Source organism: Lonchura striata, chromosome 29 (assembly GCF_050655825.1).
Source record: "Lonchura striata isolate lonStrDom1 chromosome 29, ASM5065582v1, whole genome shotgun sequence".
NCBI lineage: Eukaryota > Metazoa > Chordata > Aves > Passeriformes > Estrildidae > Lonchura > Lonchura striata.
This window is the reverse complement of record NC_140731.1, coordinates 4,084,641-4,108,378: the sequence shown is the minus strand read 5'-3', so window position 1 is coordinate 4,108,378 and position 23,738 is coordinate 4,084,641. Positions and strand designations below refer to the sequence as shown.

Below are 23,738 nucleotides of genomic sequence, written 5' to 3'. Positions count from 1 at the left end.
CGGCGGCCCGGTTCGGTCCCGCGGTCCCCGCCGGTGCTGGCGGGGGGCTGGGGGGTTCCCGGGGGGGTTTATCTCGCTCCCGGTGAAACATTAACTCCCCGCGGGACCGCGCCAGTTGCAGGACCTCGCCTCAAGGACGAGGGTCACCCGCCGGTCCCGGTGAGCCCCCGGTCCCTCCCCGCCGCCGCCCGGTGTGGGGGGCGCCGCGGCCGCGCCCTCCCCCGCCCCAGCCCCGCTCCCCACGCGTGTTCCCGAGCCCCGGAGCGCCGCACGTGTCCCGGGAGGTGAGCCCGGTGCCGCCCGCCGCGTTCCGCACGGCCGGGGCACACCGGGGGGACCTCCCGAACCGCGGGGAGACCCTCCCCAGCCCCGGGGGACCCTCCCCAGCCTCGAGGGACCCTCCCGAACCGCGGGGAGACCCTCCCCATCCCCGGGGACCCTCCCCATCCTCGAGGGACCCTCCCCATCCCCGGGGGACCCTCCCCAGCCCCGGGGGACCCTCCCGAACCGCGGGGAGACCCTCCCGAACCTCGGGGAGACCCTCCCCAGCCTCGAGGGACCCTCCCCAGCCTCGAGGGACCCTCCCGAACCGCGGGGAGACCCTCCCGAACCGCGGGGAGACCCTCCCCATCCCCGGGGACCCTCCCCAGCCCCGGGGGACCCTCCCCATCCCCGGGGACCCTCCCCAGTCCCGGGGGACCCTCCCCATCCTCGAGGGACCCTCCCGAACCGCGGGGAGACCCTCCCGAACCTCGGGGGACCCTCCCCACCCGCGGGGGACCCTCCCCGGTCTCGGGGGACCCTCCCCAACCTCGGGGGACCCTCCCCAGCCCCGGGAGACCCTCCCCATCCCCGGGGACCCTCCCCAGCCCCGGGAGACCCTCCCCAGCCCCGGGGACCCTCCCCAGTCCCTGGGGACCCTCCCCATCCTCGGGGGGACCCTCCCCAGTCCCGGGGACCCTCCCCAGTCCCGGGGGACCCTCCCCAGTCCCGGGAGACCCTCCCCATCCCCGGGAGACCCTCCCCAGCCCCGGGGGACCCTCCCCAGTCCCGGGGGACCCTCCCCATCCTCGGGGGGACCCTCCCCAGCCCCGGGGACCCTCCCCAGCCCCGCGGTGACCCTCCCCAGTCCCGGGGGACCCTCCCCATCCCCGGGGGACCCTCCCCAGCCCCGGGGGACCCTCCCCAGTCCCGGGGGACCCTCCCCATCCCCGGGGGACCCTCCCCAACCCCGGGGGACCCTCCCCAGCCCCGCGGTGACCCTCCCCAGCCCCGGGAGACCCTCCCCAGTCCCGGGGACCCTCCCCATCCCTGGGGACCCTCCCCAGCCCCGGGAGACCCTCCCCAGCCCCGCGGTGACCCTCCCCAGCCCCGGGGGACCCTCCCCATCCCCGGGGGACCCTCCCCAACCCCGGGGACCCTCCCCATCCCTGGGGACCCTCCCCAGCCCCGGGGGACCCTCCCCAGCCCCGCGGTGACCCCGACATCGCTGTCCCGCAGCTGCAGCCGCGGGATCCGGCCCCATGAGCCGCCCGGGGCTCCTCCCGGCCCTGCTGGGGCTGCTGCTGCTTTTGGGGCCCGGGGGCGCCGCGGGGACCCCGGGGCGGCTCCCCGAGGACGCGGAGCAGGAGCACGGCTACTACCTGCGGCAGCTCTTCGGGCAGTACGGGCAGAACGGCACGCTGCCCTCCGAGGGGCTGGCGCGGCTGCTGGGCAGCCTGGGGCTGGGCAGGGTGCAGGTGGTCCAGATCCAGCACGAGGAGCTGGGCCACGGCCACGTCAGCCACCTGGACCTGCTGGAGGTGCAGGAGGACAAGCACCGCCACCGGCACCCGCTGCGGGAGCACGGCGGCGACGCGGCTCCGAGCACCGGAGCGCCCCTCAGGTACCGGCGGCTCCCCTCCGCCGAGCCCCGGGCCGCGCCGTGCCGGGGATGCTCACAGCGCCCTTCCCCGCAGCCCCCCGCCCTCCCGGCCGCCGAGCTGGCCCCGGCCCGTGCCCGCCGAGCCCCCCGGGGCTGCGGGGGTCCCCCGGCAGTACCGGCCCAGCCTCAGGCTGCTGGGCAGGGTGCTGGGCTTGGAGCACTCCAGCGCCGACCACCCGCACGACGATGTGAGTGGGGACGGGGGGGTCGCGCCGTGCCGCGCTCCGGGAGCCCCGGGGGAGCCGCCGGTGCTCCCCGGGACCCCCGGCGCCGCTCAGCGCCGGCCCCCGGCCCGCAGTGCCTGAACGTGAGCCAGCTGCTGCTGAATTTCGGGCTGGACTCGGCGGCGCAGCTGACGCCGGAGCAGTTCACGCTGCTGTGCCCGGCGCTGCTCTACCAGATCGACAGCCGCGTCTGCATCCAGCACAGCGACGAGGTGACGCCGCCTGCCCCCGCCGGGACCCTGTGGTCAGGTAACCCCAACCCCGGGGCCCCTCGCTGCTCCCCGGCCCCTCGCCCCTCATCCCTGGGATCCCCGAGCTGCTCCTGCCTCCCCAGGGGTCCCGGTGTCCTGAGCCGGGGTCCCTGAACCCATTGTGATGTGGGGGATCCATCCCTGCATCTCCCTCCATTCCTCACCCCCATCCCTGAGCTCTCCAGCTTGAGCTGTGTCCCCCCCCGGCCCCCCATTCCTGATCCTGGGGTCTCCATTCCTGGGGTTCCCCTCCCTACATCCCTGGGGTCCCCACCCTGGGGGCTCCATCCATAAATCCCCAGGATTCCCATCCCTGGGACCCCCATTTCCACAGCCCTGGGGTCCCCATTCCCCCATCCCTGATTTCCCCATCCCTGGGTCCCCATCCCTGAGTTCCCCACTCCCACATCCCCGAGTTTCCCATGCCTGAGTTCCCCATGCCTGGGTCCCCATCTCTGATTCTTCCATCCCTTTATCCCCATCCCTGAGTTTTCCATCCCTGAGTTTCCCATCCCTGAGTTTTCCATCCCTGAGTTTCCCATCCCTGAGTTTCCCCACCCCTGGGGTCCCCATTCTCCCATCCCCAATTTCCCATCCCCGGGTCCCCATCCCCGAGTTACCCATCCCTTGGGTCCCCATTCCCCCATCCCTGATTCCCCCATCCCTGGGTCCCCATCCCCGATTCCTCATCCCCGGGTCCCCATCCTTGATTCCTCATCCCCATTCCCCCATCCCCAATTCCCCATCCCCGGGTCTCAATTCCCCATTCCCCCATCCCCATTCCCCCATCCCCAATTCCCCATTCCCCATCCCCATTCCCCCATCCCCAATTCCCCATCCCCATTCCCCCATCCCCAATTCCCATCCCTGGGTCTCCATTCCCCATCCCCAATTCCCCATTCCCAATTCCCCATTCCTCATCCCCATTCCCCATCCCTGGGTGTCCATTCCTCCATCCCCAATTCCCATCCCTGGGTCTCCATTCCCCATCCCCGGGTCCCCATTCCCCCATCCTGAATTCCCCATCCCCGGGTCCCCATTCCCAATTCCCCATTCCCCCATCCCCATTTCCCCATCCCCATTCCCCCATCCCCATCCCCGGGTCCCCATTCCCCCATCCTCAATTCCCCATCCCCGGGTCCCCATTCCCAATTCCCCATTCCCCCATCTCCATTCCCCATCCCCATTCCCCCATCCCCAATTCTCCATTCCCCTTCCCCATCCCCATTCCCCATCCCCGGGTCCCCATTCCCCCATCCCCGGGTCTCAGTTCCCCAATTCCCCAGCCCCATTCCCCATCCCAATTCCCCATTCCCCATCCCCATCCCCATTCCCCATCCCTGGGTGTCCATTCCTCCATCCCCAATTCCCATCCCTGGCTCTCCATTCCCCATCCCCATTCCCCCTCCCCATCCCCGGTCCCCCTGCCCGCTCCGGCCGGGCTTTCCCCGTTCTCCCGCTCTCGGGCCGTGCGTGACGCCGCCCGCAGCGCTGGGCTGGGCGCTGCTGGCCGTGCTCTCGGTCAGCCTCCCGTCGGCGCTGGCCGCGGCGCTGCTGCCGCTGCGGGCCCGCGGCTCCCGCCGCTCGCTGCTCGCCTTCCTGGTGGCGCTGGCCGTGGGGACGCTCTGCGGGGACGCGCTGCTGCACCTCTGGCCGCACGTAGGTACCGCCGCGGCGGCGGCTCCGGGGGCGCACCGACCGCCGGTGCGCCGGTGCCCTGAGCCGCCGCCGCGTGCTCCGGTGTGCAGGCGAACGGGAATCACCCGGAGGCAGCGGGGGAGCCGAGCCCCGCCGTGCTGCAGGGGCTGGCGGTGCTGGCGGGCATCTACCTGCTCTTCGTGCTGGAGCTGCTCCTGGGGATGCTGCGGCACCGGCGGGAGGCCACGGTGAGCGGCGGGCACCGGGAGGGCGCGGGGACGCCACCGGGGCTGGCTCCGCACACGGCAACTCCGTTATCCCCAGGGACGCCCCCACGGAGAGACCCCCGGGATGGGCGCGGGGGTCCTGGCACCGTCACGGGCAGGTACGACCCCCTCGCACCCCCCGCCAGAGCCGCCGGTCCCGGCGCGCACCGGACGGAGCCCGGCTGTCCGTCCCGCCGCAGGGACCGAGCTGCGGCGCCTGACGGCTCCGGGAGCGGAGCTGGAGCCGAGCCCCGGCGAGCCGCACCGGGAGCTCCCCCCGGGACCCTCGCACGGGCACTCGCACGGGCCCGCGCTGCCCCTCGGGCCCGGCGCCGCCGACTTGGCGTGGATGGTGGTGCTGGGAGACGGCGTCCACAACCTGACCGACGGGCTGGCCATCGGTGCGGGCGGGACGGGGCGGGATGGGGACGGGAACGGGAACGGGAACGGGAATGGGAATGGGACGGGAATGGGAACGGGAACGGGAACGGGAACGGGAACGGGAACGGGGATGGGGACGGGGATGGGAACGGGAACGGGAACGGGAACGGGAACGGGAACGGGGTGGGAACGGGGCGGGATGGGGACGGGAACAGGAACGGGAACGGGGACGGGAATGGGAATGGGAACGGGAACGGGAAAGGGGTGGGAACGGGAATGGGAACGGGAACGGGAACGGGGACGGGAACGGGAACGGGAACGGGGCGGGATGGGAACGGGAACGGGAACGGGAACGGGGACGGGGACGGGGATGGGAACGGGAACGGGGACGGGGCGGGATGGGGACGGGGACGGGAATGGGAACGGGAATGGGAACGGGAACGGGAATGGGAATGGGGACGGGGATGGGGATGGGGACGGGGAGGGGGACGGGAACCGGAACGGGGGCGGGGACGGGAACGGGGCCACAGGGGCACAGCAGCAGCCGCGGGGATGCGGAACCCCCTCCTCCCTCCTCCCTCCCTCCCTGCCCAGGCGCCGCCTTCTCGCACAGCGTCTCCAGCGGGCTCAGCACGGCGCTGGCCGTGCTCTGCCACGAGCTGCCCCACGAGCTGGGTGAGTGCCCGTGCCCCCCGAGCCCCCCGGGCTGGGGACACCCCCGAGACCCCCGAGCCCCCCGAGCCCCCAGAGACCCCCGTGCCCCCCGGGCTGGGGACACCCCCGAGACCCCCGTGCCCTCCAGAGCCCCCTGTGCTCCCCGTGCCCCCTGGGCTGGGGACACCCCCGAGACCCCCGAGCCCCCCGAGCCCCCAGAGACCCCCGTGCCCCCCGGGCTGGGGACACCCCCGAGACCCCCGAGCCCCCCGAGCTCCCAGAGACCCCCGAGCCCCCCGGGCTGGGGACACCCCCGAGCCCCCCGTGCCCCCCAGAGCCCCCTGTGCTCCCCGTGCTCCCCGAGCCCCCCGAGCCCCCCGTGTCCCCCGTGCCACCCGAGCCCCCAGAGCCCCCCGGGCTGGTGAAACCCCCGTGCCCCCCGTGTCCCCGAGCCCCTCGAGCCTCCCGAGCCCCCCGTGCCCCCCGAGCCCCCCGTGCCCCTAACAGCCCCCGTGCCCCCCGTGCCACCTGAGCCCCCAGAGCCCCCCAGCCTGGGGACTTCCCCGAGCCCCCCATTCCCCCCGAGCCCTTCGAGCCCCCCGTGCCCCCCGGGCTGGTGAAACCCCCGTGCCCCCCGTGCCCTTCGAGCCCCCCGAGCCCCCCCATTCCCCCACCACCCCCCATTCCCCCCATTCCCCCCATTCCCCCATTCCCCCATTCCCCCTCACCCCCTCACCCCCATTCCCCCTCACCCCCTCACCCCCATTCCCCCCATTCCCCCCATTCCCCCCATTCCCCCATTCCCCCATTCCCCCGTGCCCCCTCACCCCGTGCCCCTCACCCCGTGCCCCCATTCCCCCCGTGCCCCCATTCCCCCCGTGCCCCCATTCCCCCATTCCCCTCACCCCGTGTCCCCATTCCCCCGTGCCCCCTCACCCCCATTCCCCCTCGCCCCCATTCCCCCCATTCCCCCATTCCCCCATTCCCCCGTGCCCCCTCGCCCCGTGCCCCTCACGCCGTGCCCCCATTCCCCTCACCCCGTGCCCCCATTCCCCCCATTCCCCCCATTCCCCCCATTCCCCCATTCCCCTCACCCCCTCGCCCCCCATTCCCCCATTCCCCCGTGCCCCTCACCCCGCGCCCCCTCACCCCTCACCCCCATTCCCCCATTCCCCTCACCCCTCGCCCCCATTCCCCTCACCCCTCGCCCCCATTCCCCTCACCCCGTGCCCCCATTCCCCCATTCCCCCATTCCCCTCACCCCTCGCCCCCATTCCCCTCACCCCTCGCCCCCATTCCCCTCACCCCGTGCCCCCATTCCCCCATTCCCCCATTCCCCTCACCCCTCACCCCTCACCCCTCACCCCTCGCCCCCATTCCCCTCACCCCTCGCCCCCATTCCCCTCACCCCGCGCCCCTCGCCCGTGCCCGCAGGGGACGCGGCGCTGCTGCTGCGGGCGGGCGCGGCTCCGCGCTCGCTGCTGCGGCTCTCGCTGCTCTCGGCGCTGCTCTCGGCGCTGGGGGCGCTGGCGGGGGTCGCCCTGGGCCGCGGCGGGACCCCCCTCGCCCCCTGGCTCCTCACCGGCACCGCCGGCGTCTTCCTCTACGTGGCCCTGGCCGACATGGTGAGGGGGGCCGGGGGGTTTGGGGGTCTCACGGGGGGTTTGGGGGTGGCTGGGGGATTTGGGGGGGGTTTGGGGGTCTCACGGGGGGTTTGGGGGTGGCTGGGGGAGTCTGGGGGGGGGGGTTAAGGAGGGTTTGGGGGTGTCCAGGGGGTTTCACGGGGCTTTGGGGGTGTCTCACGGGGGGTTTGGGGGTGGCTGGGGGATTTGGGGTGTCTGGGGGGGGTCTCACAGGGGGTTTGCGGTTGTCCGGGGGTGTCTGGGGGGGTTTTCACGGGGGGTTTGGGGGTCTCATGGGGGGTTTGGGGGTGTCTGGGGGAGTCTGTGGAGGGTCTCACGGGGTGTTTGGGGGTGTCTGGGGGGCTCTCATGGGGGGTTTGGGGATCTCTGGGGGGGTTTCACGGGGGGTTTGGGGGTGTCTGGAGGAGTCTGGGGGGGTTCACGGGGGGCTTGGGGGTGTCTCATGAGGGATTTTGGGTGTCCGGGGGTCTCAGGGGAGTTCTGAGAACTTTGGGGGGTCCGGGGGGGTCTCACCGTTGTCCCGGGCGGTTTGGGGGTGCCGGGGGGGTCTCACCGTTGTCCCGGGTGGTTTATGGGGTCCGGGGGGGTCTCACTGTTGTCCCGGGCGGTTTATGGGGTCCGGGGGGGTCTCACCGTTGTCCCGGGTGGTTTATGGGGTCCGGGGGGGTCTCACCGTTGTCCCGGGTGTTTTGGGGGGTCCGGGGGGGTCTCACTGTTGTCCCGGGTGGTTTATGGGGTCCGGGGGGGTCTCACCGTTGTCCCGGGCGGTTTGGGGGTCCGGGGGGGTCTCACCGTTGTCCCGGGCGGTTTGGGGGGTCCGGGGGGGTCTCACCGTTGTCCCGGGTGGTTTATGGGGTCCGGGGGGGTCTCACCGTTGTCCCGGGCGGTTTGGGGGGTCCGGGGGGGTCTCACCGTTGTCCAGGCGGTTTGGGGGTGCCGGGGGGGTCTCACCGTTGTCCCGGGCGGTTTGGGGGGTCCGGGGGGGTCTCACCGTTGTCCCGGGTGGTTTATGGGGTCCGGGGGGGTCTCACTGTTGTCCCGGGCGGTTTGTGGGTCTCACCGTTGTCCCGGGTGGTTTGGGGGTCCGGGGGGGTCTCACCGTTGTCCGGGCGGTTTGGGGGGCCGGGCCGGGGGTCTCACGCAGCCCCCCGTTCTCCCCCAGCTCCCCGAGGCGCTGCGGGGCTCGGCCGGGGCCGGCTGGGGCCGCCTGGCGCTGCAGAACGGCGGCTTCGTGCTGGGCGCGGGCACCATGCTGGGCATCGCCCTGGCCGAGGGGCACCTGCGCTCCTGGCTGCGGGCCTGAGCCCCCGGGACCCCCGGGACCCCCGGGACCCCCGGGACCGCCGGGACCACCGGGACTGCCCCGGGACCCCCCCCGGGACCCCCGGGACCGCCCCGGGACCATCCCCGGGACCGCCGGGACCACCGGGACCACCGGGACCGCCCCGGGACCATCCCCGGGACCCCCCCGGGACCGCCGGGACCGCCCCGGGACCGCCGGGACCGCCCCAGGACCATCCCCGGGACCACCGGGACCCCCGGGATTGCCCCGGGACCATCCCCGGGACCGCCGGGACCACCGGGACCATCCCCAGGACCGCCGGGACCATCCCCGGGACCGCCGGGACCACCGGGACCATCCCCGGGACCATCCCCGGGACCATCCCCGGGACCGCCCCCGGGACCCCCGGGACCGCCGGGACCCCCCCGGGACCCCCCAGGACCCCTAAACCCCACCCGGACCCCCAAACCCCCTTGTTCGGTTTTCCCCTTTTGCCAGAATTCCCGGGGGGATCCGCGGGGCCGCCCCCGGGGGGATTCAGGGTCCCCTCGGCGCCCCGGGAGGATTCGGGGTCCCCTCTCTGCCCCCGGGATGGAATTCAGGGTCCCCTCGGTGCCCCGGGGGGATTCAGGGTCCCCTCGGTGCCCCGGGATGGAATTCGGGGTCCCCTCGGTGCCCCGGGAGGATTTGGGGTCCCCTCGGTGCCCCGGGATGGAATTTGGGGTCCCCTCTCTGCCCCCGGGGGGATTCGGGGTCCCCTCGGTGCCCCCCGACTCTCCCGGGTGCTCCGAGCGTGGATCCCCCGAGGGGCTGAGCAAGGGAAAAACCCCAAAGCGAAACTGGTTCAATAACCACAACTGGTTTGAGAAATAACCACAACTGGTTTGAGAAATAACCACAACTGGTTTAAGAAATAACCACAACTGGTTCAATAACCACAACTGGTTTAAGAAATAACCACAACTGGTTTGAGAAATAACCACAACTGGTTTAATAACCAGAACTGGTTCAATAACCAGAACTGGTTTAAGAAATAACCACAACTGGTTTATTAACCACAACTGGTTCAGTAACCAGAACTGGTTCAATAACCACAACTGGTTTGAGAAATAACCACAACTGGTTTATTAACCACAACTGGTTTATTAACCACAACTGGTTCAATAACCACAACTGGTTTATTAACCACAACTGGTTTATTAACCACAACTGGTTCAATAACCACAACTGGTTTAATAACCAAAATTAGTTTAATAACCAGGATTGGTCTAATAAATAACCAGAATTGGTTCAATAACCAGAACTCGTTCAATAACTAGAATTGGTTTAATAACCAAAATTGGCTTAATAACCCAAATTGGTTTATTAACCAGGATTGGTCTAATAAATAACCAGAACTGGTTTGTTAACCACAACTGGTTTAATAACCCAAATTGGTTTATTAACTAGAATTGGTCTAATAAATAACCAGAACTGGTTTATTAACCAGAACTAGTTTAATAACCAGAATCGAGCCAGAGCCGCAATAAAAACCAGGATTTCGTTAAGTTGCAGTGGTTTTGGTTAAGCTGGAGTGGTTTTGGTGAAGTTTGGGTGGTTTTGGTTAATTTTGAGTGGTTTTGGTGAATTTTGAGTGGTTTTCGCGAAGTTTGGGTGGTTTTGGTTAAGCTGGAGTGGTTTTGGTGAAGTTTGGGTGGTTTTGGTTAATTTTGAGTGGCTTTGGTTAATTTTGAGTGGTTTTGGTGAAGTTTGGGTGGTTTTGGTGAATTTTGAGTGGTTTTGGTTAAGTTTGGGTGGTTTTGGTGAATTTTGAGTGGTTTTGGTGAAGTTTGGGTGGTTTTGGTGAATTTTGAGTGGTTTTGGTTAAGTTTGAGTGGCTTTGGTTAATTTTGAGTGGTTTTGGTGAAGTTTGGGTGGTTCTGGTTAAGTTGGAGTGGTTTTGGTTAAGTTTGAATGGTTTTGGTGAAGTTTGGGTGGTTTTGGTTAAGTTTGAGTGGTTTTGGTGAATTTTGAGTGGTTTTGGTTAAGTTTGGGTGGTTTTGGTGAAGTTTGGGTGGTTTTGGTTAAGTTTGGGTGGTTTTTGCCGGGTTTTTTTGGGTTTTCTCCCCACTTTTAAAAATGTTCCGAATTCCTTCCCCCCCTCCCCCTCCCCAGACACGAAACGAATTTCGGAAAAATGGGGAAAAAATCCGGATTTTGGAAAAATTGGAGAAAAATCCGAATTTTGGGGTTCCCTGGGGCTTCTCAAGGCTCTGGGACCCCCCAGGGGGGTCTGGGACCCCTCAAAGTTCTGGGACCCCCAAAGGTTTTGGGACCCCCAGGATTTTGGGACCCCCCAAGATTTGGGGACCCCCCAGGATTTTGGGACCCCCCCAAGATTTTGGGGGCCCCGGGGGCTGCAGGAGCCCTCGAGCCTTCGGCCTCTGCCCCCCCTCGGTTTGTCCCCCCCGGCCCCGAGGGGCAGAACCCCCAAAATGACCCAAAATGACCCAAAATCAACACAGAGCCCCCCAAAATGACCCAAAATGACCCAAAATCAACACAGAGCCCCCCAAAATGACCCAAAATGACCCAAAATCCACCCAGAGCCCCCAAAATGACCCAAAATGACCCAAAATCCACCCAGATCCCCCCAAACCCCCAAAATGACCCAAAATCAACACAGAGCCCCCAAAATTACCCAAAATCCACCCAGAGCCCCCAAAATGACCCAAAATGACCCAAAATCCACCCAGAGCCCCCCAAAACCCCCAAAATGACCCAAAATCAACACAGAGCCCCCAAAACCCCCAAAATGACCCAAAATCCACCCAGAGCCCCCCAAAACCCCCAAAATGACCCAAAATCCACCCAGAGCCCCCAAAATGACCCAAAATGACCCAAAATCCACCCAGAGCCCCCCAAACCCCCAAAATGACCCAAAATGACCCAAAATCCCCCCAGAGCCCCCAAAACCCCCAAAATGTCCCCAAAATGTCCCCAAAATTCCCCGAAACGCCCAGAAGCAGCCCAGCCGAGCTTTTCCATGCGACTTTATTTGATTTCTTTGATTTTCTTTCTTTGATTTTCTTTCTTTTCGCGTTGACGCAGAACAACATCGAGAACGGCCGGGGCGAATAAGGCGATTTTCCTTTTTTTTTTTTTTTTTTTTTTTTGAGTTTTTTTAAATTTTTTTTTTGAATTTTTTTTGGGCTTTTCCACGATTTTTATCATTTTTGGTGATTTTTTTAAACCCCTTCCCACCCTCTCCTCTTTCCCGCCCCCGGCACGGGAGGAGCCGCGGGGGCGGCACCCGACGATTTATTCGGATTTTTCGGGGTTTTTCTGGGTTTTTTTGGTTGGTTTTGGGGTTTTTTGGGGGTTTTTTTGGGGTTTTTTTTTTGTGGCCTCGGAGCCGCGTCCCCGTCCCAACCTCGCCCCAAAAATTCCAAAGATTTTCGGTGGTTTTGGGCCAACCTCGGCTTTTTAATTTGAAATATTTAACATTTTTGTAAAGCTCTTTTGTGCTTTTTTTATTTAATTTTTTAATCCATTTTGAACTTTTAATTTTTCATTTTTCATTTTTAACTTTTAACTTTTTAACTTTTAACTTTTTAATTTTTCCTTTTGAACTTTTCCTTTTTCAACTCGGAACAATTTTTAATTTTTTGAACTTTTCCTTTTGAAGTTTTCATTTTTCACTTTTAAACTTTTACATTTTTAACTTTTAATTTTTAACTTTTCCCTTTTAACTTTTCCTTTTTAACTTTTCCTTTTTAACTTTTCATTTTTCTTCATTTTTCAACTCGGAACAATTTTTAATTTCTGAATTTTTCCTTTTGAATTTTTCATTTTTCTCTTTTTTTTTTGGAATTTTCGTCTCATTTTCGGTGCCGAGCGCAGAAAATTCCGGCCGGGAGCTCCGCGGGCCCTCGGAGGAAAAGGAAGAAAAGGAGGAAAAAAAGGAATAAAACCCAAAAAATCGGAATTTACGGGGTTTTTCTGCTTTGGTTTCGCACTGGAGGCAAAGGGGGACGGAGCCCAGGAAAATCGGGATAAAATCCAGGAATTCAAATTAAAATAATAATAATTATTATTATTACTATTATTCCCAGGAAAATCGGGATAAAATCCAGGAATTAAAAAAAAAAAATTGTTATTATTGCCAGCAAAATCGGGATAAAATAAAGGAATAATAATAATAGTAATAATAATAATAATAATAATAATAATAATAATCTTATTCTCCTTATTATTATTCCCAGGAACATCGGGATAAAATCAAGGAATAAAAATATTATTATCAATATTACTAATAATACTAATATTATTAATATTATTAGCAATAACAATATTATTATTAATATTATCACTAACATTAATATTATTAATATTAATAATAATATTCTCAGGAACATCGGGATAAAATCAAGGACTATTATTATCATTATTATAATTATTATTGACAAATGTAAATGATTTTTCTGGGCTCTCTCTGTTGTAGTTTTGGGGTTTTTCCTTTTTTTCCTCAGGGATCTCCCCAAAAACGGGACCAGAACCCAAAAGCGATTCCAGATTTTGGGGATTTTGGGGATTTTTGGGGATTTTGTGTTTTTTAATCAGTTTTTAGTGCTGTGGTTGTTGGTTTTTTAAATTAATTATTCTTTAATTTTATTTTAATTTTTTTGAGCTGCCGGATTCCAGCCCCGGGATGCGGCCGGGGGAAAAAGGAGGAAAAATGGGGAAAAAAGTGGGAAAATGGGAAAAAAGTGGGAAAATGGGGAAAAAGTGGGAAAATGGGGAAAAAGTGGGAAAATGGGAAAAAAGTGGGAAAATGGGGAAAAAGGAGAAAAAATGGGGAAAAAAGTGGGAAAATGGGGAAAAAAGAGAGAAAATGGGAAAAAGTGGGAAAATGGGAAAAAGTGGGAAAAAAGGGAGGGAAAACGGGACAGGAACGGGACAGGGACATGGGACCAGGACACGGGACACGGGACACGGGACAGGGACACGGGACCAGGACACGGGACACGGGACACGGGACCAGGACACGGGACATGGACACGGGACAGGGGACACGGGACACGGGACAGGGACACGGGACACGGGACAGGGACACGGGACACGGGACAGGGACACGGGACATGGGACACGGGACACGGGACACGGGACACGGGACACGGGACACGGGACACGGGACATGGGACCAGGACACGGGACAGGGACACGGGTTTATCCCGGTCTGTCCCGGGTTTATCCCGGTCTGTCCCGGGGCTGGCCTGGATTTGTCCCGGGTTTGTCCCAGGATTGTCCTGGTTGATCCCGGTTATCCCAGTTTATCCCAGTTTATCCCAGTTTATCCCGTTTTATCCCAGTTTATCCCATTTTACCCCATTTTATCCCATTTTATCCCATTTTATCCCAGTTTATCCCGGTTATCCCAGTTTATCCCATTTTACCCCATTTTACCCCATTTTACCCCGGTTTATCCCATTTTACCCCATTTTATCTCATTTTATCCCATTTTATCCCATTTTACCCCATTTTACCCCATTTTACCCCGGTTTATCCCATTTTACCCCATTTTACCCCATTTTATCCCATTTTATCCCATTTTACCCCATTTTACCCAGTTTTATCCCATTTTATCCCATTTTATCCCGTTTTTTCCCGTTTTTTCCCGTTTTTCCCGGTTTGGCCGCCGTACATTCAGCGTTTGTCGCGGGTTTATGGCTCAGGGCAGTGCAAAAACACCTCGGAAATCTCAATTTTCTTTTTATTTTTTTGTGCTGTTGGGTTAATTTTATTTTTTTTTTAATTTTTTTTTTTTATTCCTACTTTTTTTACCTTTTTTTAAAATATTTTTCATTTTTTTCTCTTCCTCTCTCTCACCACAACTTCCCTTTGTCCATTCATTCCCTAGAAACAAAAATTTGGTTTTTTGGGGTTTTTTTCACCTTTTTTTTTGTTTTTTTTTTTTTTCCTATTTTTTGGGGTTTTTTTTCACCTTTTTTTGGGGGTTTTTTTTTTCCTATTTTTTGGGTTTTTATTTCAGGTTTTTTTGTGTTTTTTTTTTTTCACTTTCTTCCTCTCTTTTTCACATCCCAACTGAAAAAATAAACCCGACGCCGCTCTCCACCCCGTGGGACGCGAAAGGGAATCCAAAAATTTGGATTTTTTAACAAAAAGTGCTTCTTACTTCAAGTGCTTTGGACCGAGGAGAGAAACTTCCTTTTTTTGTTGTCATTTTTGTCAAAATTCCAAACCAATAACCGGGATAAAATCAAAATAAATGTTGTGAAAACCCAACTTTGGCATTAAAGGATTAAATAATTTTTTTGTGTGTTGGGGGGGAAGTTTCCCTCCATCCCTTTTTTTTTTGTTTTTGGAATATAACGAGGAAAAATCATCGCCAAAAAAATCAGAATAAAAAATAAAATTAAACCCGCCGCCCCCACCCCCCCCCGAAAATTAAAATAAAGCGAAATAAATGGAATTTTTCCCAAATAATTGGATTATTATTTCGATTTTCAAGCTGTGCTGTCGGCGAGGACGATGCGGGGCTGAAGGAGAACAAGACGGGGACGCCCAAAATTCCCAAAATTCCCAAAATTCCCAAAAGGCCAATCAGGAACCGCCCCAAAATTCCCAAAAGGCCAATCAGGAACCGCCCCAAAATTCCCAAAATTCCCAAAAGGCCAATCAGGAACCGCCCCAAAATTCCCAAAATTCACAGGCCAATCAGGAACTGCCCCAAAATTCCCAAAAGGCCAATCAGGAACTGCCCCAAAATTCCCAAAATTCCCAAAAGGCCAATCAGGAACTGCCCCAAAATTCCCAAAATTCCCAGGCCAATCAGGAACTGCCCCAAAATTCCCAAAATTCCCAAAAGGCCAATCAGGAACTGCCCCAAAATTCCCAAAATTCAAAGGCCAATCAAAAACCTCCCAAAATTTTGTCCCCCCCCCCCGGGTGCGCCGCCGGAGCCTCGTCTCCCGAAATTTTCGTGATAATTAATTAATATTAATTAATATTAATTATGGCGTTGATTGTCTCAGAGCGGGGGTGGGGGTTGGGCTTCGTCCTCCGAGAGTTAAAAATGAAAATCAATTTAAAAAAATGAGGGGAAAAGGTTAAAAATTTAAAAAACAACCCAAAAAAAAGAGAGGAAAAGGTTAAAAATTAATAAAAACAACCCAAAAAATGAGGGGAAAAGGTTAAAAATTAAAGAAAAAATAATGAAAAATAAATAAAATAAAAATCCGCCCCTCTGGCTTGAAATGGAGGGAAAAGCAGAATTTTCTGGCTGCTGGAGAAATGAAAATAAGAATAAATAAAATAAAATTAAAATAAAATAAAATAAAATAAAATAAAATAAAATAAAATAAAATAAAATAAAATAAAATAAAATAAAATAAAATAAAATAAAATAAAAATAAACAAAAATAAAATAAAAATAAAAATAAGCATAAATTAAAAAAAGAATTAAATAATCATAAAAGCAAAAATAAAATAAAATAAAATAAAATAAAAACAAACATCAAAAATAAAAAGAAACAAACATAATAAAAATAAAATTAAAAAATAAACATAAAAATAAAAATAAACATAAAAATAAAAATTAAAAAGAAAAACACACGGGGGTGGTGCTGGGTTCTGTCAGTGCCATCCCGGAAATGTGGGAATCCCAAAAAAGAACCCAAAAAGAATCCCAAAAAAAAAATCTCCCAAAGGAATCCCAAAAAAGCCCCAAAATCCTGGGGGGAGGAAATTCCTGCTGGGAAAAGGAATTGGGAACAAATTCTCCCTGGCTTGGTTGATTTGGGGTTTTTTGGGGTTTTTTGGGGTTTTTTGGGGTTTTTTTCCAGTTCTCCTCCGTAGAATATTGAAAAGGATTTTCCCAAAAAAAAAGGGAAAAGGAGCTGCCAGAAAAAAAAGGAGATTCCAAAAAAAAAAAAGGGAAATTCCCCAAAAAATAAAAATAAAAAAGGGAAAAATCTCTCAAATGAAAAGGGAAAAAAAAGGAAAAGGAGCTGCCAAAAAAAAAAAAGGAAAATATCCTCCAAAAAAAGGGAAAGGATTTTCCAAATAAAATGGATTTTTAAAATAAAATGGATTTTCCCAAAATAAAATGGATTTTCCAAATAAAATGGATTTTCCAAATAAAGTGGATTTTCCAAATAAAGTGGATTTTCCAAATAAAAAGGATTTTTCCAAATAAAGTGGATTTTCCAAATAAAAAGGGTTTTTCCAAATAAAAAGGATTTTCCAAATGAAAATAATATTCCAAAAAAATAAAAAAGGAAAAGGAGCTCCCCAAAAAAAAAATAAAATTAAATATCCTCCAAAAAACGGAAAAGGATCTTCCCAAAGAAAGAAAAGGATTTTGCAAAAAAAAAAACCACCTTTTTTTTTGCTTTTTTTTGCTTTTTTTTGCTTTGTTTTTGCTTTTTTTTTGCCTTTTTTTTGCCTTTTTTTTTTTTTTTCTTTGTTTTTGGGATTTATTTTCTCCTAAAAACACCAAAAAAATCCCAAAATAAAAAGGGGAAATCCTCGGGGTCCCTGCCCCTCTCAAGTGCCCGGGTTGGGTTTTTGTTCAGTGCTTGGGGCGGGGAAACCCGAAGGAAAAAAAAGTCAAAAATGTCCAAAAAATGGCAAAAATGTCCAAAAAAAAATGTCCAAAATGTCCAAAATGTGCTTTTCACCCAAAGGCCAAACCTGCAGCTTCAGGATTTGGTTGGAAAAAGTTTGGCTTTGGTTCAAAAAAAAAAAATTAAATTAAATTAAAAAAAGAAAAATCAGTGCCAGGGGATCCCCCAGGAATAAACCAGCGGGAAAAAAAGAAAAAAAAGAATAAAAACCAACCCCAAAAAATCGAATTTTGGTTACAGAAATGCCCTTTTCTCCAAGGGTGAGGAGCTGGGAGCGTCCCGAAATTCCCCAAAATTCCCCAAATTCTCCAAATTCCTGGAATTCCGCTGCCTCGCCTTTGGCTTTGTGGCAAGGAGGGGAAAATTTGATTTTTTTTGGATGTTGTTACAGTAATTCAGAAGGGGAAAAACCCCCAAAAAACGGAAAAAAAACCCAAAAAACGGAAAAAAACCCCAAAAAACGGAAAAAACCCCCCAAAAAACAGCAGTGCAATATTATTCTCCAATGCTTCGAACCTGCAGCAGAAACAGGATTTAAAACAAAAATGGAAAATAAAAAAAAAATGAGAACTCCAAATCCAAAAAAAACCAAAATCCACAAAATCTTCCGGGATGCTCCATCCCAAAAAAATCCACGGAGTTTTTGGGAATAAAGATTTGCAAGTGCATTTGTTTCTTTAGGAAAGGGTAAAATGTTGAATTTATATATTTTTTTAATGGTTTTTGATGGGTTTTTTACAGGGAAATGCTCGTTTCTGTATAAATAATTCTCTTTTTTTTTGGTTAAAAAATAAAAACTATCGACCAACGGCCACGCAAACCAGGAGGGGGGAAAAAAAGGCAAAAAAACGAAAAAAAGGGATTTTTAGGAGCTGACAAATTGCCAAAATTTGGGGGGAAAATCGAAAAGAAATCCCTAAAAAATGAAAAATGAATCCCTAAAGTGCCTGGTGGGAGGAGGCTCCAGAGGCACCCGGATTTATTTGCCCAAAAATGAGATTTTAGTGGGGCAGGCACAGCAGATTTGGGGTTTTTAAGTGGTTTTTTTTTTTTTTGGGGGTGAGCACCAGGAGAGGATTCCCGAAATTCCCTAAAAATTCCCCAAGGAATTCCCAGCCTGGCCAAGAGTTTGGGAAACGGGAAGGGAATTTTTGGGATTTGCAGGGGGGGAAATGTTGGGAATGAAATGAAAACGGGAGGGGAAAAAATAAAAAATCTGGGAAGGGAATAAAAAAAAAAACGGGGGTGAGACAAAAATCCTGGGAAGGAAACACGAGGAATGAAACAAAAATGTTGGGAATGAAACAAAAACGTTGGGAATTAAACAAAACCCTGGGAATTAAACAAAAATGTTGGGAAGGAAACAAAAAATGTTGGGAAGGAAACAAAAATGTTGGGAAAGAAATAAAAATGTTGGGAAAGAAATAAAAATGTTGGGGAGGAAACACCAGGAATGAAACACGAGGAATGAACCAAAGATGCCAGGAAGGAAACAAAAAACCAGGAACGAAACAAAAAACCAGGAAAAAAACAAAAATATGGGGGAAAAACCCAAAAATGCTGGGAAAAACCCCAAAAACTGCGGGAAGGGAACGGCTCCAATCGATGTCGAAGGGAAAAATCCAGCAGCACCAGCCTCGTGCCAGCCCAAATCCTGCCAGCCCAAATCCTGCCCCGTCCATCCTGGTGCCAGCCCAAATCCTGCCAGCCCAAATCCTGCCCCGTCCATCCTGGGAATGTGCCAGCCCAAATCCTGCCAGCCCAAATCCTGCCCCTTCCATCCTGGTGCCAGCCCAAATCCCAGCCCAAATCCTGCCCCTTTCATCCCGGGAATGTGCCAACCCAAATCCCAGCCCAAATCCTGCCCCTTCCATCCTGGGAATGTGCCAGCCCAAATCCCAGCCCAAATCCTGCCTGTTCCAGCTCCTGCCAGGCCAGGCAGGGCACAGGGAACGGGGCTGGCACCATTTTGGGAACCCCAAAACCCCAAACCCCAAACTCCTGCCCTCACCCACACCCCACATTGGGCTCGCCCGGTCCTGTTCTCCTTTCAAGTGCCCAATATTGACAGAATTGGTAAATGAACAGAAAAGGGATCACCCGTGCGGGGTCACTATGGGCGAAGAGGCTGGCACCATTTTGGGAACCCCAAACCCCCAAACTCTTGGCCTTACCCCCCTCACCCACAGCCCAGGCTGGGCTTGCCCTGTCCTGTTCTCCTTTCAAGTGCCCAATATTGACAGAATTGGTAAATAAACAGAAAAGGGATCACCCATGGCGGGGTCACTCGGGGTAGCAGCTGTGCAGGCCAGGCAGGGCATGGGGAAAGGGGCTGGCACCATTTTGGGAACCCCAAACCCCTCAGCCCCCTCACCCACACCCCACATTGGGCTCACCCTGTCCTGTTCTCCTTTCAAGTGCCCAACATTGACAGAATTGGTAAATAAACAGAAAAGGGATCACCCGTGTGGGGTCACTATGGGTGAAGAGGCTGGCACCATTTTGGGAACCCCAAACCCCTCAGCCCCCTCACCCACAGCCCAGGCTGGGCTCGCCCGGTCCTGTTCTCCTTTCAAGTGCCCAACATTGACAGAAGTGGTAAATAAATAGAAGCGGGGGTCACCCGTGCGGGTCACTCGGGGTAGCAGGCGTCCAGGCCGATGGCGCCGGGGCGCTCGGGGGCGTAGGGGCACGAGGGGCCGCGGGGCAGCGCCGCCGCCTTGGCCGCGATGCCGCAGTTCGTCAGGAGGCCCAGGCTGAAGGAGCCCAGCGCGTCCTTGGGCGGGAAAGGCTTCATGGTGGACAGGATCAGTGCCAGGCAGTCGGCCACGTCCTTGTTGGGGGCACAGGCCAGGGCCGGGGTGTGACCTGAGGGAGGCGACGGGCTCAGGGGGTGCCATGGGGTGTGGGGCGGGGTGTGGGGTGTGGGATGTGGGATGTGGGATGGGGTGTGGGGTGTGGGGTGTGGGGTGTGGGGTGTGGGGTGTGGGGTGTGGGGTGTGGGGTGTGGGATGTGGGGTGTGGGATGTGGGATGTGGGGTGTGGGGTGTGGGATGTGGGGTGTGGGATGTGGGATGTGGGGTGTGGGGTGTGGGGTGTGGGGTGTGGGGTGTGGGGTGTGGGGTGTGGGGTGTGGGATGGGATGTGGGGTGTGGGGCGGGGTGTAGGATGTGGGGTGTGGGGTGTGGGGTGTGGGGTGTGGGATGTGGGATGGGATGTGGGGTGTGGGGTGTGGGATGTGGGGTGTGGGATGTGGGGTGTGGGGTGTGGGGTGTGGGATGTGGGGTGTGGGGTGTGGGGTGTGGGGTGTGGGATGTGGGGTGTGGGATGTGGGATGTGGGATGTGGGATGGGGTGTGGGGTGTGGGATGTGGGATGTGGGATGGGGTGTGGGGTGTGGGATGTGGGATGTGGGATGGGGTGTGGGGTGTGGGATGGGGTGTGGGGTGGGGTGTGGGATGGGTGGTGTGGGATGGGATGGGGTGTGGGGTGTGGGGTGTGGGGTGTGGGGTGTGGGGTGTGGGGTGTGGGATGGGGTGTGGGGTGGGGTGTGGGGTGGGCTTTGGGGTTTGGGGTTCTGGGCCTGTGGGATTGAGTGTGGGATGGGGTGTGGGATGGGAGATTGTGAGGTTCTGGGCCTGTGGGACGGGGTGTGGGGTGTGGGGTGCGATAGGGTGTGGGATGTGGGGTGTGGGATGTGGGGTGTGGGATGGGGTGTGGGATGTGGGATGGGGGGTGTGGGGTCACGGGATGGGCTGTGGGGTGTGGGGTGTGAGGCTGTGGGATGGGCTGTGGATCTGTGGGGCTGTGGGATGACGTGTGGGAGGCTGTTCTGGGTGGCTGTGGGGCTGTAGGATGGGCTGTGGGGTTTGGGATGGGCTGTGGGGCGCAGGATGGGCTGTGGGGTGCAGGATGGGCTGTGGGGCGCAGGATGAGCTGTGGGGTTTGGGATGGGCTGTGGGGTGCAGGATGAGCTGTGGGGTTTGGGATGAGCTGTGGGGTTTGGGATGAGCTGTGGGGTGCAGGATGAGCTGTGGGGTGCAGGATGAGCTGTGGGGTTTGGGATGGGCTGTGGGGTTTGGGATGAGCTGTGGGGTGCAGGATGAGCTGTGGGGTTTGGGATGGGCTGTGGGGTTTGGGATGAGCTGTGGGGTGCAGGATGAGCTGTGGGGTTTGGGATGGGCTGTGGGGTTTGGGATGGGCTGTGGGGCGCAGGATGGGCTGTGGGGTGCAGGATGGGCTGTGGGGTTTGGGATGAGCTGTGGGGTTTGGGATGGGCTGTGGGGTTTGGGATGGGCTGTGGGGTGCAGGATGAGCTGTGGGGTGCAGGATGGGCTGTGGGGTTTGGGATGAGCTGTGGGGTTTGGGATGGGCTGTGGGGTTTGGGATGAGCTGTGGGGTTTGGGATGGGCTGTGGGGTGCAGGATGAGCTGTGGGGTGCAGGATGGGCTGTGGGGTCCTGGGGATTTTGGGGGTGCCGGGGTCCCAGGGGTGCCGGGGGTCTCGGGGTCCCAGGGATTTTGGGGGTCTCGGGGTCCTGGAGTCCCAGGGGTGCCAGGGTTTCCGGGGGTCCCAGGGCTCCTGAGGCTGCTGGGGGTCCTGGGGATTTTGGGGGTGCCGGGGCCCCAGGGGTGCCGGGGGTCCTGGGGATTTCGGGGGTGCTGGGGGTCCTGGAGTCCCAGGGGTGCCAGGGTTGCCAGGGATTTCGGGGGTCCCGGGGTCCCAGGGATTTCGGGGGTCCCAGGGATTTCGGGGGTCCCAGGGTCCCAGGGATTTCGGGGGTCCCGGGGTCCCAGGGATTTCGGGGGTCTCGGGGTCCCAGGGATTTCGGGGGTCCCAGGGTCCCAGGGATTTCGGGGGTCCCAGGGATTTCGGGGGTCCCGGGGTCCCAGGGATTTCGGGGGTCTCGGGGTCCCAGGGATTTCGGGGGTCCCAGGGTCCCAGGGATTTCGGGGGTCCCAGGGATTTCGGGGGTCCCAGGGTCCCAGGGATTTCGGGGGTCCCAGGGATTTCGGGGGTCCCGGGGTCCCAGGGATTTCGGGGGTCCCAGGGTCCCAGGGATTTCGGGGGTCCCAGGGATTTCGGGGGTCCCGGGGTCCCAGGGATTTCGGGGGTCCCAGGGATTTCGGGGGTCCCGGGGTCCCAGGGATTTCGGGGGTCCCGGCTCGCACCTTCTTCATCCACAGCCAGCACGGTGGCCCCGCGGCTCAGCAGGGCCTGCACCACCGAGGCCAGCCCGTTCCGCGCCGCGATGTGCAGCGGCCTGGGGGAGCGGGGTCACAGCCCGACCACGAATTAAACTATCCCTAAACAACCCTAAAACCATCCCAAAACACAGCCTAAAACCATCCCTAAACACAGCCTAAAACCATCCCAAAACACAGCCTAAAACCATCCCAAAACACAGCCTAAAACCATCCCTAAACACAGCCTAAAACTATCCCTAAACACAGCCTAAAACCATCCCAAAACACAGCCTAAAACCATCCCAAAACACAGCCTAAAACTATCCCTAAACACAGCCTAAAACTATCCCTAAACACAGCCTAAAACCATCCCTAAACACAGCCCGACCACAAATTAAACTATCCCTAAACAACCCTAAAACCATCCCTAAACACAGCCTAAAACTATCCCTAAACACAGCCTAAAACCATCCCTAAACACAGCCTAAAACCATCCCTAAACACAGCCTAAAACTATCCCTAAACACAGCCTAAAACTATCCCAAAACACAGCCTAAAACCATCCCAAAACACAGCCTAAAACTATCCCAAAACACAGCCTAAAACCATCCCAAAACACAGCCTAAAACCATCCCTAAACACAGCCTAAAACTATCCCTAAACACAGCCCGAACCACAGCCTAAAACCATCCCTAAACACAGCCTAAAACCATCCCTAAACACAGCCTAAAACCCATCCCAAAACCCATCCCAAACCACAGCCTAAAACCATCCCAAAACACAGCCTAACCACAGCCTAAAACCATCCCTAAACAACCCCTAAAACCATCCCTAAACAACCCCTAAAACCCATCCCAAAACCCATCCCAAACCACAGCCTAAAACCATCCCTAAACAACCCCTAAAACCATCCCTAAACAACCCCTAAAACCATCCCAAAACACAGCCTAACCACAGCCTAAAACCATCCCTAAACAACCCCTAAAACCACCCCAAACCACAGCCTAACCACAGCCTAAAACCATACCCCGTTTCCCCCCTTACCCCGTTTCCTCCCCCGTACCCCATTCCCCCTGTATCCCATTCTCCCCGTCCCCCATTTCCCCGTCCCCCATTTCCCCCCCGTACCCCGTTTTTCCCCCTGTCCCCCATTCCCCTGTCCCTCATTCCCCCCGTACCCCGTTTTTCCCCCCGTCCCCCATCCCCCCGTACCCCGTTTCTCCCCCCGTCCCCCATTCCCCTGTCCCTCATTCCCCCTGTACCCCGTTTCTCCCCCCGTCCCCCATTCTCCCCGTCCCCCATTCCCCCGTCCCCCATTTCCCCCCGTACCCCGTTTTTCCCCCCGTCCCCCATTCCCCTGTCCCCCATCCCCCTGTACCCCATTTTTCCCCCCGTCCCCCATTCCCCGTCCCCCATCGCCCTGTACCCCGTTTTTCCCCCTGTACCCCGTTTTTCCCCCCGTACCCCGTTTTTCCCCCCGTCCCCCGTCCCCCTGCACCCCGTCTTTGCACTCACATCTGCAGCGCACTGTTACTTGCATTGATAAGGCCGAGGTCTTGGGTTTCCCCCAGGATCAACAAGGCACACTTTTCATGGCCCTGCCGAGAGCGCGGCGTCAGCCGGGCCGGCACGGCCTCCGGGCACGGGAGCGGGCACGGGCACG

The 23,738-nt window shown here is 56.8% G+C and overlaps 2 protein-coding genes across 2 annotated transcripts in view; one reads left to right on the top strand and one right to left on the bottom strand.

Annotated features, from left to right (window-relative positions):
• Positions 1 to 153: 153 nt before the first annotated feature.
• Positions 154 to 8,412, top strand: SLC39A5 (solute carrier family 39 member 5). Its single transcript, XM_085562947.1, has 11 exons — positions 154 to 284; positions 1,501 to 1,885; positions 1,959 to 2,112; positions 2,223 to 2,397; positions 3,889 to 4,058; positions 4,148 to 4,285; positions 4,362 to 4,422; positions 4,504 to 4,704; positions 5,279 to 5,359; positions 6,773 to 6,963; positions 8,144 to 8,412. The coding sequence occupies exons 2-11, from the start codon at positions 1,524 to 1,526 to the stop codon at positions 8,282 to 8,284; spliced, it is 1,674 nt and encodes a 557-aa protein (XP_085419073.1). The 5' UTR covers positions 154 to 284; positions 1,501 to 1,523; the 3' UTR covers positions 8,285 to 8,412.
• An 8,416-nt stretch (positions 8,413 to 16,828) lies between these two features.
• The window catches only part of ANKRD52 (ankyrin repeat domain 52), a 66,255-nt gene continuing 59,345 nt past the window's right edge, over positions 16,829 to 23,738 (bottom strand). Inside the window, exons 27-29 of the mRNA XM_085562928.1 lie at positions 23,591 to 23,673; positions 22,061 to 22,152; positions 16,829 to 19,758 (exon numbers count right to left, since the gene is read on the bottom strand). Of these exons, the coding sequence (XP_085419054.1) occupies positions 19,523 to 19,758; positions 22,061 to 22,152; positions 23,591 to 23,673 (411 nt within the window). The 3' untranslated portion in view covers positions 16,829 to 19,522. The remainder of the gene's footprint in view (positions 19,759 to 22,060; positions 22,153 to 23,590; positions 23,674 to 23,738) is intronic.

Bases quoted from the DNA above. Each gene is read 5' to 3' on its own strand.
- SLC39A5 (XM_085562947.1), top strand. From the start codon at position 1,524: ATGAGCCGCCCGGGGCTCCTCCCGGCCCTGCTGGGGCTGCTGCTGCTT. The intron at 2,113-2,222 runs GTGAGTGGGGAC...CCCGGCCCGCAG, and splicing joins CCGACCACCCGCACGACGAT to TGCCTGAACGTGAGCCAGCT. The intron at 5,360-6,772 runs GTGAGTGCCCGT...CCGTGCCCGCAG, and splicing joins CGAGCTGCCCCACGAGCTGG to GGGACGCGGCGCTGCTGCTG.